Source organism: Callorhinchus milii, unplaced genomic scaffold (genome assembly GCF_018977255.1).
Source record: "Callorhinchus milii isolate IMCB2004 unplaced genomic scaffold, IMCB_Cmil_1.0 Scaffold2, whole genome shotgun sequence".
Lineage (NCBI taxonomy): Eukaryota > Metazoa > Chordata > Chondrichthyes > Chimaeriformes > Callorhinchidae > Callorhinchus > Callorhinchus milii.
Genome location: NW_024704743.1, coordinates 65,271,716 through 65,287,174, shown reverse-complemented (window position 1 = coordinate 65,287,174; position 15,459 = coordinate 65,271,716). Strand labels below are relative to the sequence as shown.

The following is a 15,459-nucleotide window of genomic DNA, read 5'->3' as shown; positions in this document are numbered from 1 at the left end:
TGCCTCCAGTCATTTGAGAAGAAAATTTCTAATCCTTAAAAATATCTTGTATACAGAGCGAGATAAAATTTAATTCAGAAAATTGTAAGATTATACATTTTGGAAGCAAGAATAATGAAAGCAAATATATGCCAAATGGTAATATTTTAAAAGGAGTAGAATAGCAGTGAGCCCGAGAGGTTAACAACATAAACCTTTAAAGGTCAAAAGGCAGGTGGACAATAAATGGACAACTTGCATTTATATAGCACCCTTTAGGCAGGGTCATGTCTTGAAAAACTGGACAAACAAAGCTAATGAAATCCTAGGCTTTAAAAATAACTCCCACCACTTTCCAAATAGTGCCTTGGAACCTTTGACATCCACCCGAACAGGGAGACAGGACCTCGGGTTAACATATCACCCAAAGGACAGCACCTCCAACAATGCAGTGCTCCCCAGTGGGAGTGCTGGGAGAGAAAAAAAGATGGGCCAGGAGATTTATTCATTCAAAAAAGAATTTAAGAGGAACCACTTCACACAGCGTAGTGAGATTTTGTAACTCAGTGCCTGAAGCAGTGTGGATACATTCAAGAAGAAGATCGAACTTCATAAGAGGGAGATGGGGATACAAGGGTATGGAAGGGAGTAAGGATTGGGTGAAAACTCGTGTGGATTATAAACAACGTCATGGACTGGTTGGGCTGAGTGGCCTGTTTCTGTGCTGTACATTCTTTGTAACTCATTTCCTTCCCCTCAAGGCTACTTCAGGGATGGTGGAGTTGTCCTCCTGGCTACCTTGGCTGCTTTCTAACAATATATCTGTTGGTGGGAGCAACCAGCACCCAGAGCTGGGAGATTTGCTTTGAGATAATTCAGAAGATTTTCATATAGTCAAACTAGGGATAAAATTGTAGGTTAAGTGGCAAGATTTCAATAGCTGGTGGGAAAAGTCTTGATATAAATGCCTGTTCACAATGGCCATAGATAGACGGCCGATCTCTCAGTCTTTCCGCTCCGCATATTTGTCTTTAATTTGCAATTACTCACCTTCTAGGCTTATGGGGTATTAAGTTGCAAATATAAAACATTTTCTGAGTCACCTCCCCCAACCTAAATCAAGATCCCTCCATCCAGTTAGGTGAAGCACGAACAAGTAATGTTGAACTAGATGTATTTAAAATAAAAATCAATTGCTGCAAAGGAACAATATTCTTTATTGAATAAACTAGATTTAATAAGGCCACAAAACATTTTCATACATTTCAACTTCCTGTTAAAACTCTGAACCAATGGCAAATAAATGAACAAGCTGGTGGTAATAGAAGTAATATATATTAAATAAATTGGAAGAGGCCCTCAATTTCACATCCTTAAAATAGAATTGTGTAGAAATTGCCTGAACTTCATTCTCAAATACTGAAACAGGCTCAACGCAGATTTAAAATACAAACCTGCAAAGCAAATGGGCATCTTTATAGACAATGGAATGGACAGGGATGGAAATTGCATTTTTCAAACACAATAAATCAATTTCAGTTACAAAATACATAACTCATACATAACTCGACCACAAAGTTTAAAAATACTGCTGGAATAGTTTCTGTAAGAATGGTTCGGTATCACAAAAGCTACATAACTGGCATCATATAAACAAATATCATCTGGACAGTTCATACCTCAACCCATGTTTGCACCATCTTCTCAGACATATGTGCATCTTGCAATAAATATGAACACAAAAACAATAAAACTGGATGTGTGAAATGCTATCCACACTTAGGAGAACATTTTAAAGAGATAATGGTGATAATTTTGCCATTTAAATCTATTCCTTAATTGATAACTGGAAGTCACATGTCACTCCAACTCAAGGGAATTTAGTATATTCTGTGTAGCGCTTTAAGACGTCTCAAAGACGTGATAAGGAGCTATACAAATGCAAGGATTATTATTATTAGAATTCCACAACATAAACAGATTGAATTGGAGTGGTGTTCACACAATCAGACAATCACAAATTGGTGTCAAAACTTCTGGATTTCTTAACTAAGAAAAGCCATAAAATCAATCCCATTGTAATAATTTGTTGGATCAGAAGTGATTTTGTTTTGAACACTAAGGTTGCTGCAGTTGAAACTTTCTTACCATGCAAAAAATATATTAATGAGATGGCTTTGAACAAAAGTGCTTTCTATGAACTTGAATCTGATGTATATCCTGAAAGTGCAACTTTTAGGACACAGAACATTTCTGATGCAAATGACCCATAACAGCCTTTCAGGTAATGTCAAATAAGTATTTAAGAAACAATTTCACAAGTACACACAGATCAGACCAATGTGTTCTTAAGTCTGGAATTTAACCCATAATGTGAATCCAACACCTTTTCAAAGATCTGTAAATCTGAAATTGCTACAATGACAAGTTCAAATGGGTAGACATTTGTACACATTTTGTAGTAGACTGTTGCTAGGAGAGCTGAGAAGAGATGATACTTCTGACGGTATCTACCAGATTGGCAAATGGAACTGTTTTCAAGCAATTGCCGGTATGAAGTATTGTAGAGAGACATCCTCATGGAGTAGAACAAAGTGCACAAGCTTTTTACTCACGATGTCTATAGAGGAAAACAATGCAAAATTACATGAATGTATTAAAAACAAAGTTACAAAATTTTGTTTTCCCACTCACAAAACAATGCAGTTTATTTTGGTTCTAGTCTTGATGGGATTTCGCTATTCCCACAATTAACCACAAAAATGACTGATGCCTACACCACAGTAACAGGATTGAGATACTGCTCTCCCCGACAAAGCTCTTATGAGACAAATGTTACATCTTAACAAGGAATTACATTGAAGAATTGGAATGACATACAAAATAATACAACTAAAGTCTTTTTAAACACAACAAAATAGGTAAAAAGAACAGCAACTCACTGCATATTGCCTTGCTAGGGTTCACCTGCTGTCCAGCAAGAAACTGCATAAGTCTTTTTATGTCCACCGTGGCTTCAGCCATGTTCTCTGGATCCCTCATCTGGGAAAAGCCGACTGGTGCTTCTTCTTCAACTGGCAGGAATAATGTAATATATCACCATTTGATCATAACATTTATGAAAAGGCCAAATTATAGAAAACACAGGGATTTTTATTTCTATGTTGATTTCTGCCTCTTCTCCTGAATACCTGCAGGGCTGACTTTCCCGTGATACCAAATGCTTCCAGGTACCTCACACCGTGGCTGCTTTTCAGATACAAATCTTGATAAATTTGGATTGCAATAGTGCTCACTGAAAACGCTGCAGCATAAACGAGTCCTCATGATGTAAAGTACGTCTCTTATAGAGAAGAAATTCCACCACTAGATTTGCGTTTCGCACAGAAAACATACAGTCAATTCACTTTAAGTATATTCTGTGGAACACTTTGAGACTCTCACCGATGTGATAAGGCACTATATCAAATCAAGTCGTATTATTAAGTAGCATTTTGGAGTATCCAGAACTCCTAAACATACTTGCAGAAAATCAGCTCAAAATTAAGACTGAACTTAAGAATTTGTCAAATTCTAGGCATTCTAAAATGTTTCTGGCAAAACATAGCTAACGGATGCTTTATGAGAGCTGGCAATGTGCAAAAAAGACTCGATTGGAGAAAAAATGCAGTATCTGGAGCAAAGACAGCTTTAATTGTTTGGTCTCACAAAGTTGATGAAACAATGGAACTGTAAGAAAATTCTGATTAGCCTGTAGGTGATAACTGAGATTTCATGTGTTTTAAATGGGGTAACATAATAAAAAGCTTTGAAGTAGAAATAAGTTTAATGTGTAAGACATGTTTTGAAGTTGTTTGGAATGACTTGTGGGCTAATGAGTAACCACTTCAAAGATAACTTATTTAAAAAGACTCATCTGAAACGAGAAGAAACAGAGAGGGAGTACACATATTCTTGGTTTGCACCATTTGTCAGGTTCTGTGAGATAACCTTTTAATTTTAAGCGTATTGAAAAATTGCTATTTATTAAATTATTCTGTTAATTTAATAAACTACAATCTGTTCTAATTTTATTGGGTGGGTGCAGCTACCTCAGTGAAAATCAATTTGGAGCGAACTAGAGTGACATGTCTGTGATTTAATGAAAATCCTGTTTATTTTTATTGATCAGCTTAATGTTTTTAGCATGGAAAGCCAGACAGTCAGTGCTATAAGCTGGGTATATCATGTTTCTCGTATAGTACAGTGGGCCATAAATGGATCCAAGCTAAACTAGGACAGCTTATAATAACAAGGACACCCCAAATAAAGTGTAAGTAAAATAAGATAGTTTGTATTAATCACTGTGAGAAAAATGGAAACTGAAAAATGTTTAATATGGGAAAGTCAAAATATTCCAAATAAGTATTTTCCTCTAATTTTCTAAGCGCGTTAATTGTATGACTATGTTGTAAGCTTATTGAGAGTGAATTTCAATGCTTTTTGTTTCCGTTATTCTCCAATATTCTCCCTAAACTAGTCAAAGAGAAGAAATGAGCTTGGTGCAAGACCACAGCACGTTTTCAAGGCTTTCAGATGAGGTAGTCACAATCAAATCATGTCTCCAAGTCACAGTCTTTTCCAATTTGCTTATAATTATAATCTTTATATTTAATATACCTTATTATATCGTCAGAATATCTCAAAGCAAATATATATATGTGTTATATAATATAATAATAATTCTTGTATTTGATATAGCGCTGTTCACGTCTTCTGGACGTCTCAAAGCGTTTCACAGAATAGGCTGTAAAGTGAATTGACTATATTTGTCAGCAAAACTCGACAGCCAATTATGCACAGCAGTGTCCCACAATCAGTCGTGGATTGAAAATGACCAATTTATTTATTTATTTATTTATTTACTTTTGCTTGAGGGATTATTATCAGGCGTATGGAGGGAGGAAACTTGCCCAAGATTTTGCCCTGCCCGGAATCAAACCCAGATCTCTCGCTTGCGAGGTGCTTTTCTTTTAATGTGATATACAAAAGACTGCACACGATTTACCTTAGGGTATAGTTACTGTCTATTTGCAGTCATATGTTTTTGGTCAAAATCGAATGACTAATTTTATCTGGAGAATTGTACGCCTGAACATGGGGAAAACTCTCTTCTCTCTTTTAATAGGTACCATGGGTTCCAATCCACCTGAACAGGCAGATGGAAACTTTGTTTAATGACATATCCGAAGAGTGGCACCTCAAACAATGCAGCACTTCCCTAACTATGTATTGGGAGTGTCAGCCCAGACTGAATTCAGGTTCGGGGAGGGAACCTGAAGCCACAATCCATTGACACAGAGGCGAGAGAGCTATCAACTGAGCCATGACATCTTCATGAAGAGAACAATTTTACTTACCCCAAGGAGGATTTCCGAGGTCTTTGAAATGTGTTGTAACAGTCACTAAGTCAGTGTTGATTTTCAAATTCATTTTTCCATTCTGATTGGCTTCAATTACCTGAAGTGTGACAAAGACAAGTCATAAAAATATAATTAAAACATTAACATACATTGGGTTGAGATTACAGATTTTACAACATATAGGTGTGCTCACTGGCTTTTCTTTTAATGTGATATCTGCACATCAGAAGCCATAATTAATACTCTTGGGCTACTGCTAGATGTGATTTTAGCTGGTTAGACTCCAGCAGTACCCCAATGCACACTCTGGAGTCCCAAAGCCTTGACTCTTGCTAGCCTGATTCTAATACTCTCCAGAATTAGATAAGCAAGGTGTGTCCCTCCAGGGAGAGTTGTTTTCCATTACAGACAAGGACATTTTGATGTGAAAGTAGCGTGCATGGAACTCTGTCGCGTTTGGATACTTGTGAGCCCAGTGGTTATTTTCTGCATATGCCAGATACCTGGATGACCAAAACAAAAACATACTAAATCCAGTTTGTAATTTAGATCCCAATGCTATTAAAGTATCACATAAAAGGGAAGAAGGGTGGCCGAAGGCACGGTCGAAGAGGAGGGTCTTGAGACGTGCCTTGAAGGAGGCAAAGGAGGAAGTGAGACAAAGGGAATGTGGGATGGAGTTCCAAAGGGTGGGGGCATTACGATCATTGAGTGGCATCAGAGTTGTGCTTCATCAGACAACATGTAGGCCTCCACAGTCGATTCGCAAACAACATTTTATGAGCTACTAAGTATCAAGTTCTCAATCTCAGTAGGTGGTGTAGAGGAAACTTGAAACAAGGGGAGAGACAATGTGAAACATGGGGGAAGAGGGTTTATCAAACAAACAACTAAGTGACTATGGATTATTCTCTAAGACTGGTTACAGAACGGTTGTGATGGGAGGCCCTAGAGGGCAAAAATATATATTTAGAACAGAAAGAAAGCCAGTCAAGAAATAAACAAGTTGTCCCCACCGTACAATACTTAGATCAGAAGAATACTGTAGCGTGCATGGAAGTGTCAACAATAATAATAATCCTGCATTTGATATAGCACCTTATCACGTCGTTGAGAAGTCTCAAAGCACTTTGCAGAATACCTGCAAAGCAAGTTGACTGTACATTTCAATGAAGTAAAAGTCAATGTCAGGCATAGTTGTTGAACAAACAAGCCACCCTTCTTGGTCCAATGGCAACAGATTGAGTAAACTATGTAGAGGGTACCCACAGGAAGAGATGGCAGTTTCTGTCCAGAAAGAGTTCCCAGGTGCAGGAAGACCTGAGGTTCCTCCAAATGCCATCCATTCTGCAGGGGGGGGCCTCGATTACCCCATTGGGAGATCACTGCTCCAGAGAGCATGGTGCAGGAGGTCCAATTCACCTCCAACCTTCCCAGCATCCATTTGAGGGCAGCAGCCTGGAGCTGCTCCTCCTTGCCGCCCCTTCCAAACGGGAGGCGATCTGCAATGCCGAGCCCCAGATTGGCCTCCTACTGACCTCTGTTGATGTCTCCCCAAGGCAGAGAATTCAGTGGTGGGAGAGCAATTCTGGCACTCCCCCTCCCAAAGCAGCCAGACTCCCTCCTGATTACAGTCCAAAAGCAATACAAAGCATTATGATTCACATTCAGACACACGTACGAGCTGCAATGAGTTACAAAAGCATTTTGGCAGTAACAAAGACCCATATTCTCTTATCACAATGACATTGCTCATGTGCATGCCGACAGATATTCTCTATATCAGTTTGATTCTACTCTAAAACAGAAACAATGTGCAGTACAGCCAGAGCAGTGACATACTGATAAAATACAAATAGTGGCCACGTACAGCACCATATATCAGCTACCAAATATTTTCAAGACCGAATGAAATTTCCTTCATATGGATCTGCATTGTTAGGATAAACTCGAGTTATATTCCCCAGAGCTGAGGAACTCATATGATTTAAATATTGAGGGAAACTGACAAGCTAGATAGGGAACAACTCTCCCCCCTGGTGGAGGGTCTAAAACAAGGATAAATAGTATATGGGGAAAGGGCAGGTAAAAGGATTATCTTTAAAGTAGTCAGCACAGACAATGGGCCAAATAGCTTTCTTCTGTGCTATAAATTTCTATGACTCTAATCTCAAAATTAGAGATAATTCAGTTAGAAGTGAAATCAGAATATTTTCTTTAGTGCTGTGATAATGTTAAATGCACTGTTCTAGAAGGACAAAGATGCAGATCATTTATACTCAATATATTAGTAATATTCAAAAGGGAAATAGACAGATAGTTGGAAAGCAGACTTATACAACAATAACAAGTTGGATTTATATAGCGCCCTCCATGCCGGACGGCGTCTCAGAGGTATTGAAGAATATGGATAAAAGGAGTCGCAATCTCCCGATGAAAGAAAAATTATCATAACGTAACATAACATGTAGGAGCAGGAGTAGGCCATTCGGTCCTTCAAGCTGCCCCGCCATTCAATCATGGCTGATCTTCTAATCTAACTCCAGCTAATAACCTGACTCTGCCTTATCCCCGTATCCCTTAATCCCTTTTGCAATAAGAAATCTATCTATCTCAGGCTTGAATTTGACTAGTCAAACTATTCACAATCTGTGATGCAGTTTCATGGTTGAATATTAATAAAGCATTTATTCTTATAAATCTACTTCTCATTCACTGTTTGCTTCACCTAGAAAGAGTTGCCAAGATTCAAAAACAGCAAACTGGCTACTTTCACTGCAATAGCAGTAATTACTGTGATGCACTTTGAGATATTTTAATGTAATGAGGAGCTATAACAAATACACGATTATCATGATCTAATGAATGGCAGCTCAAGATATATGTTCTCAACTCTTGAGAAAATAGATTTATTTCATTTTCCTTTACATCAGATTGAGTGTACACTTACATACAAAAAAAATAGCACATTCATGGCATTCCGACATTTAGTTTACAACGGAATTACAAACTGCAAATTTCTGCAAAGTTTAAATAATGGTTTTTGAAGATACAAATGAGATACTTGAAAAAACATGCCCAGTTTTACCATATTTTTTACAGCATGTTTTTCGTCTACACAACAAAAAAAACCTACAACACAATTGTCTTCCAGAAGTGACATTCCTCAGGAAGTAGGCCATTAATGGAAGCTGAATAAAAGGCTTAATTGTACGATCGAGCGTATTAAGGTTATAAACTTCACTCACCACTTGGCCAGCAAGATTCTTCATTCTTTCCACCACACTCTTCATGGTCTTGAGTACTGGTAAATATATACTGACCTTCAAAAGCAAGAATATGAAAACTGGTAGTATGAAAGTCAGATATGGAGAAATAAGTAGAGAAATATAACTTTATGTTTCATGTTCCTCGCTCTACCCACCCCACCAATGGCAGGCGGGCTTACGGGATATCTGCCCCCAGTCTCTCGAACGATATTCTGGAGTCCCTTTGACTCACCCCCTCCCTCACATCTTTGAAGGCCGTCTCAAGACCTTCCTCTTTGACCCTCCCCATCCCCCTTGGGTAGCAAGCCATCACTATGAAGCTCCTCATCCTCCTGACATGAAAGTAAATTTACACTGTACTGTTTGTAATTTGCGTTTATATGCCCTTCTGAATACCTCATAATAATAATCCTTGCATTTGACATAGTGTTTTTCACAACTTTGAGACGTCTCATCATCTTGGGTGACCTCAATCTTCAGAACGCTACACTATATTTGCAGTTTTGACAGAAAGGAGTAAATCTTGAAGATCTGCCATTAAAAACTGTGCTTATGTAATCAGCCAGATTAGGCTGGCAAAATCATCAGTCATCTGCAGAGTAAGTGTACACTCACCCCATACAGTGCCAGAAACTCAACAGCAGTATTCAACTTCCCTTTGGCATAGATGGATGCAACCAGAATTTATGGTGTAGATAACACAAATTTATAAAATTATATTCCCCTGATTCTGACAAAACTCACATTAAAGAAACAAAGAAAAAGATCTGAACACAAATACTTACATCAAAATCTGGAACATTGGGTTCTGCAAAATCATTCCAAAGTTTTCTAGGGATGATGACAACTGGGATGTCATGTGTAACTATGCGACTGTGGCTGGAGAGAGATGGCTGAGGAAGAAGGAAACACAGAGTTGCTAACATTTCCAACACGTCTGTCACTAGTCAAACTATTCACAATATGTGATGCAGTTTCATGGTTGAATATTAATAAAGCATTTATTCTTATAAATCTACTTCTCTTCAAATAGAAAATGCAACTTGGCATCACTTTTGTCATTTACAGTACAACTTAACACTTTTAAAGAATGTTAGTATTCTAATAAAATAGCAAATTGTTCTTTTGAAAGTATCGATTCTCAATACCAAACACATTTTCCTTCTCCTTTCCTGTACGAATCTTTCTGCAATATGGTACCAAAGGAAGGGACAAAGCTTTTCTATGTTTGAGCCCAGATAGTAAGTACTTGACTGCAGCACACTGCGCTCAAGATGGATCCTGTCCTCTTCTAAGAACCAAAATCCTACCTGGTCTAAGCCTGAAATATCATTTGATCTTATAATTTCACTTATATATAATAATAATTTAGTTTAAATTTTAATTTAAAGAATGAATTAAGAATTTTCCACTAATCCGCATAATCTTAAATTTTAAGGTAAAATGGTTTTGGAGACTAAGACAAGGTGGTGTGTCAGGCTTCTGAAGTTGTCACATATTTACTTTTGAGCAGCGTTCCCAAGATGGTGATCAGGAATAGGAGCCCTGGTTATTTTTTCCCTCTCAGTAAAATTTTATTATTTTCAAACCATTTCCCAAGCTAAGGTCAACGAACTCAGCTAAATAAGAATTGAACCTGCAACCTTCTGGATTGTATGCTGTAGAGTTTGACTAGGTGCTGTCTATACCACAGGCCATCAAATAACTTTCATTCAATAATGTTTCTCTTTATGTCAGAACATGCCAATTTTAAAACATCTAAACTTCTCATTTTAACTGAATAAAGTGTTAGAGCAGTAAAGTCACTCAGAAATATATGAGTCGCTTCTCAAAAACTTTGTAAGCAGTTCAACGTGTGGGATCCATTCGCCTAAATTAATCATTTTTACATCACAACAGAAAATTTAGTTGGAAAAAAGTAGTTGATGAACTCAGAACAACAAGCATTGCTGTGAAGAACATCATTGAATGGGGAAAATAAACAAAAGCACAGAGTTAAGTAAGGCAGAGGTTAACCTCGGTAACCCTGGAGGAATGCAGGATGGAACAATCCTTCTATTTACAACCATCAGCTGTGTCACGGCAAGGTCAGTGGATGAAAGCTGTCAGTGGCATGTCCAGTGCTGGTGGGATGTTTGCTTACCAGTTCCACAGCGACTGTGAGACACGGGCAGTGCTTCATTGTCAGCTTGATTTTCACGGCTTTGGCATTGTGGGCTGTTTTTAAGGACCTCGAGAGGTTCTCCGGTACTAGTTCCAAATAAATTTCATTGTAATCTGTCGACACTCCTTCAATCTGAAACTCGTCAAAAAAATTACCCTATGGGAACAGAGAGAGAGATTAAGTATCCCCATACATACACAATTATCTCTTAAAATCTATTTCTCGTGAGCAACGACTGTATTTTTGAACAAACTTGCTGCATTGGTAGTCACATTGTTAATAGTGGGTAGGGTTGGAAGATGTTATCATAAGCCTTGGAATGATATTTCACAAAATTACCCTGGTGGTTCCTGGAAGCTGCATAATTTTTTTTCAGGAAACCAACAAGGTAATGGTTAATTTTTCATAATAAATGCATGGATTATGTCACAAAATGCATGCCACAATCACTGGTCTGAGTTTCTCAGCATTTCTCATATTCAACTGTATCATCTCATGCTTGAGCACCATCTATTGGCAGAATGATATTTAACTGAATTTCAACTTTATCATTTTCACCAGTCAACACTGGTTCATGTAATAATAATAAATAATGTTACTGACTTTAAAGACTGGAGCACACAGAAAATGAGGTACAACTGTCTGCCCGATGCCTTGTGCTTGTTGCTTTGTTAATTTTCATGTTTATAAAGCTTAAATCCTCACTAAGTTTAACATCAATAGCTGTGTAATTTCCTGACGTCTTGTTATATTTATCCCTTCCATTATTTTCAAGAAGTGCTGTTTATGAAATTAAATTTTCACCAGTTAAAATTATAATTTACATATAAAGAGCCTTTCTGAGAGGACATCTCAGAACTCTTGACCCCTCTGAATGTAAGCCTGAGCATGGGGGCATGGGGAGAGAGGAGTGAAAGGCAGGCAATCTAAGGGGGCGGGTGAATTGAGAGGTAACCAAAACTGCAGTCAAAAACTGTTTGGAAGTGTGGGGGGGGGGGGGGGCGTTGGCAAAGTGGAAGGGCTCTGAGACAGAGTTCCAGGGATTGCAGCAGAATGTCTGAACACTCACCCACCGTGGGGTGGATCAGGCAGGAGACTTGAAAGAAGCTAATGTTAGCTGAGTGGAAGGAGCAGCCTGGTCACAGGAGGACACAGGTGGCTCCCAGCCATGGAGACATTTGAAAGCGAGGGTGGGGTTCTTGTATTTGATCTACTGGAGAATGTTGTGCCAGTAAAGACAAGTGGGAATGTACTCGCGGAACCCTTTGTAGGAGAAGACACAGACTGCAAAGTTCTGGATGGTCTTTCTCTTGATATTTCTCTTAATACTATTTCTTACTACAACAACTTGCATTTATATAGTGCCCCCTCAGGAAGGGTAGCGTCCCAGAGTGCTTATAATATAGGCCAGTGTTGCACAATTTATACTTTGACAACAGAAGAAATCTGAGAAGTGCAAATGACCTTCCTCACTGAAATTACATATGGAGAAAATAACTCAGAAACATCTAACATGAATACAAAATATAAGATAGAACTGTCGTCCTGTAATTAGTCATCAACACACAGTAAAGTGTCTCTCTCTACATACAGTATACCTCACACAATACATTTTAATTATCATTAACTATTATTTGGGACAGACATAATTTTACAACAACAAGATTACATTTGTATAGCGCCTTTCACGTCGGGAGGACGTCCCAAGGCACTGGACAATGTACAGCATTTCAGACCTGAGCTGGGGTCAGGGGTGGAGAAGGGAGGGGAGGGGAAGGGGGGTGTCTGATGGCATGATCAAAGAAGAGGGTCTTGAGGTGGGACTTGAAGGAGGCTAAGGAGGGGGCGAGGCGGAGTGATTAGGGGATGGAATTCCAGAGGTTGGGGGCAGAGTGGCTGAAGGCTCTTCCACCACTGGTGGGACGGATGGGTCGGGGGACATGGAGCAGGCCAGAGCCGGCAGAGCGGAGGGAGTGGGTGGGTTGGTAGGGGGTTAGGAGGTCACCGAGGTAGGGTGGAGAGAGACCATGGAGGGCTTTGTAGGTGCGGACCAGGATCTAGAACTGGATCCTCTGAAGGATAGGGAGCCAATGGAGTCGGGCGAGAATAGGGGAGATGGGATCACGGAGTTTGGTGCGGGAGAGGACACGGGCTGCAGAGTTCTGGATTATCTGCAGCCTGTGGAGGGAGGAGTTGGGAAGGCCAACAAGCAGGGCATTTGCATAGTCGAGCCTGGAGGTGATGAAGGCATGACCTCCAGTTTACCTGAAATAACTGACACCACATGGCTACTCCCCCACTGGCCACTTTGTCAGAAAGAATAAAGTAAAGCTTGTCAGCAGTCAGCCGTAAAATACAGGATTTTGCCAGCTTGGAGATGGTGTTCACAACACCTGAAAATATAAATAAGATCAATGAATTAATACATGATAATCTGCCATAACAGTTGACCCCTCCCACTTCATGCTGTTAAAAGGATTTAGAGGTTTGTATTAAGAAATAAACATATCACATGACTTACAGATTGTTTGTGCTATGAAGTCTTTATAAAGCCTACAATAAATAAGTTTCATTCGCATAATCAATGTCCTTAGGTCTGTGGAGGATAGACCATCCTGGTAATGCATTAACACAGGAATGGTTAGTCAGAACAACTTGCATTAATATAGTGCTCTTCATGTATGGTAACATCTCAAAGCTCTGTACATAAATAGGGTCAGATACTGAGCAAGGCAGGGAAGAGAAGGGAGCGGCCATAGATAGGGTCAAAGAGCTATGTGTCAAAGCAGGACTTAATGACAGACCATCCTAGTAACAATCTCTCTCTGAAATTTCCATGTGTAGGTGGGATGCATGGAATTCTCAGCTTGGTTTAGATACTCTTAAACATGGTGATGGATTTCGCAGACTGTGAGAAAAATGTTTATCTGTTTTATTGTTTATCTAATTGGCTACTGCATTTGCCAAAATACATTGCCATTACACTTTATAATGAATCCTGTGAGCACTTTGAGACATCCTCCTGACATGCAATTTCCTGTGATTTTGTTGTCAGCCCAGGGTAGCCTGCGATTGTTTCAACCAAAGTGACAATAATCCTAAAATTTATCCCAAAGCACTTCATAGTATATATGATACAGTACAGTGACTGTGTGTTTGGCAGGCAAACACGGCAGCCAATTTGCGCACAACCCCCATGAACAGCCAGTGTGACCAATTTTCTTTAGGAGATTGTTGGTCAGCACACTGGGAGAAACTCTCTTCTCTTTTTGTACAGTGCCATGGGATCTTTAACGTGCAACGAAAACAGGCAGACGGGACCTTGGTTTAACGTCTCATTCGAAGGTCGGCATCTCCAACAATGCAACACACCCCCAGCACTGCATTGGAGTGTCATCTTAGATGATATCTGTTCCATGTCCCGACTTGGAACTTGAACCCACAACCTTCTGACTTGCGAGGCGAGAGTGTTACCCGCTGAGCCTGGCTGACGTAGCGCTCTGAGATGCGACTCTGCGTGAAGGTGTTATATAAATGCAAGTTATTGTTATAACAATAATTTGCTGTTGTAAGTGCAAGTTGTTGTTCAGCAAACACTGTGGAATACAGAAGCAAACCCGGGCACAGCTGAAATCTGTAGTGTTTGAGAAAGGGAGGATCCTGAGAGGAAGGGCATTGGATCAAGAATATAGTAATAATCTTGTATTTGATATAGTGTCTTATCACATCTCCAAGATGTCTGAAAGAGCTTCACAGAATATACGCGGGTGGGGGTTGGGGATGGCAGGTGGAGTAGGGGGTGGCGAGGTGTCAGGTGGGACAGGGAAGGCAGGATGGCCAGGAGGGGCGAGGAGGGCAGGGGGTTGCAGGGAGGGGCGAGGAGGGCAGGGGGTTGCAGGGAGGGGCGAGGAGGGCAGGGGGTTGCAGGGAGGGGCGAGGAGGGCAGGGGGTTGCAGGGAGGGCGAGGAGGGCAGGGGGTTGCAGGGAGGGCGAGGAGGGCAGGGGGTTGCAGGGAGGGGCGAGGAGGGCAGGGGGTTGCAGGGAGGGGCGAGGAGGGCAGTGGGTTGCAGGGAGGGGCGAGGAGGGGGGGGAGGGGCGAGGAGGGCAACAACAACAACAACAAGGTTACATTTGTATAGCCCCTTTCTCGTCGGGAGGACGTCCCGAGGCGCTGGACAGAGTACAGCATCTCAGACCCGAGCTGGGGTCAGGGAGAGGGGAGGGGGGGGGATGGCCGATGGTATGGTCGAAGAGGAGGGTTTTGAAGGAGGCTGAGGAGGGGGTCGGGGGTGACGGTGGGGTGTGAGGAGAGGCCGCGGTGGGGGTGGGGTGGGGGGGTGGGCAGCGCCAGGTGGGGCAGAGCCGGGGGGGCCGGGGCCAGGGTTACCGCTGGACAGGGCTGGGCCCGCGCGGGGAGGGGGGTGGGAGAGGCTCCGCTGACTCACGGCTCAGGTGGTTCAGACACGCCACGTCCACCAGTTTGGCTCTGAACTTCATGGCGCCGCCGAGCGAGCAGCGCGGTCCAGGCCCCGCGCCGCGCGTCACTTCCGGATCCGACAGGACGCGGTTTCCAAGGCAACGACGCAGCGGCGATTGCGTCTGACTGCCTGACGCCTTGATACTAAACGCTTGAAGGTCCCGGTGT

At 41.0% G+C, this 15,459-nt stretch overlaps 1 protein-coding gene across 1 annotated transcript; it reads right to left on the bottom strand.

The window, feature by feature from the left end:
• Positions 1-1,176: 1,176 nt before the first annotated feature.
• Positions 1,177-15,359, bottom strand: hus1 (HUS1 checkpoint clamp component). The gene is made up of 8 exons (XM_007897496.2): positions 15,260-15,359; positions 13,080-13,207; positions 10,794-10,970; positions 9,436-9,543; positions 8,630-8,704; positions 5,379-5,478; positions 2,922-3,053; positions 1,177-2,599 (listed from the first exon to the last, which is right to left on the bottom strand). Exons 1-8 carry the CDS (start codon positions 15,309-15,311, stop codon positions 2,517-2,519), a joined length of 855 nt encoding a protein of 284 aa, XP_007895687.1. The 5' UTR covers positions 15,312-15,359; the 3' UTR covers positions 1,177-2,516.
• Between the last annotated feature and the right edge of the window lie 100 nt (positions 15,360-15,459).

Bases quoted from the DNA above. Each gene is read 5' to 3' on its own strand.
- hus1 (XM_007897496.2), bottom strand. From the start codon at position 15,311: ATGAAGTTCAGAGCCAAACTGGTGGACGTGGCGTGTCTGAACCACCTG. The intron at 5,479-8,629 runs GTGAGTGAAGTT...GTCACACTTCAG, and splicing joins AGAATCTTGCTGGCCAAGTG to GTAATTGAAGCCAATCAGAA. The intron at 3,054-5,378 runs GTAAGTAAAATT...TATTCCTGCCAG, and splicing joins CCTCGGAAATCCTCCTTGGG to TTGAAGAAGAAGCACCAGTC.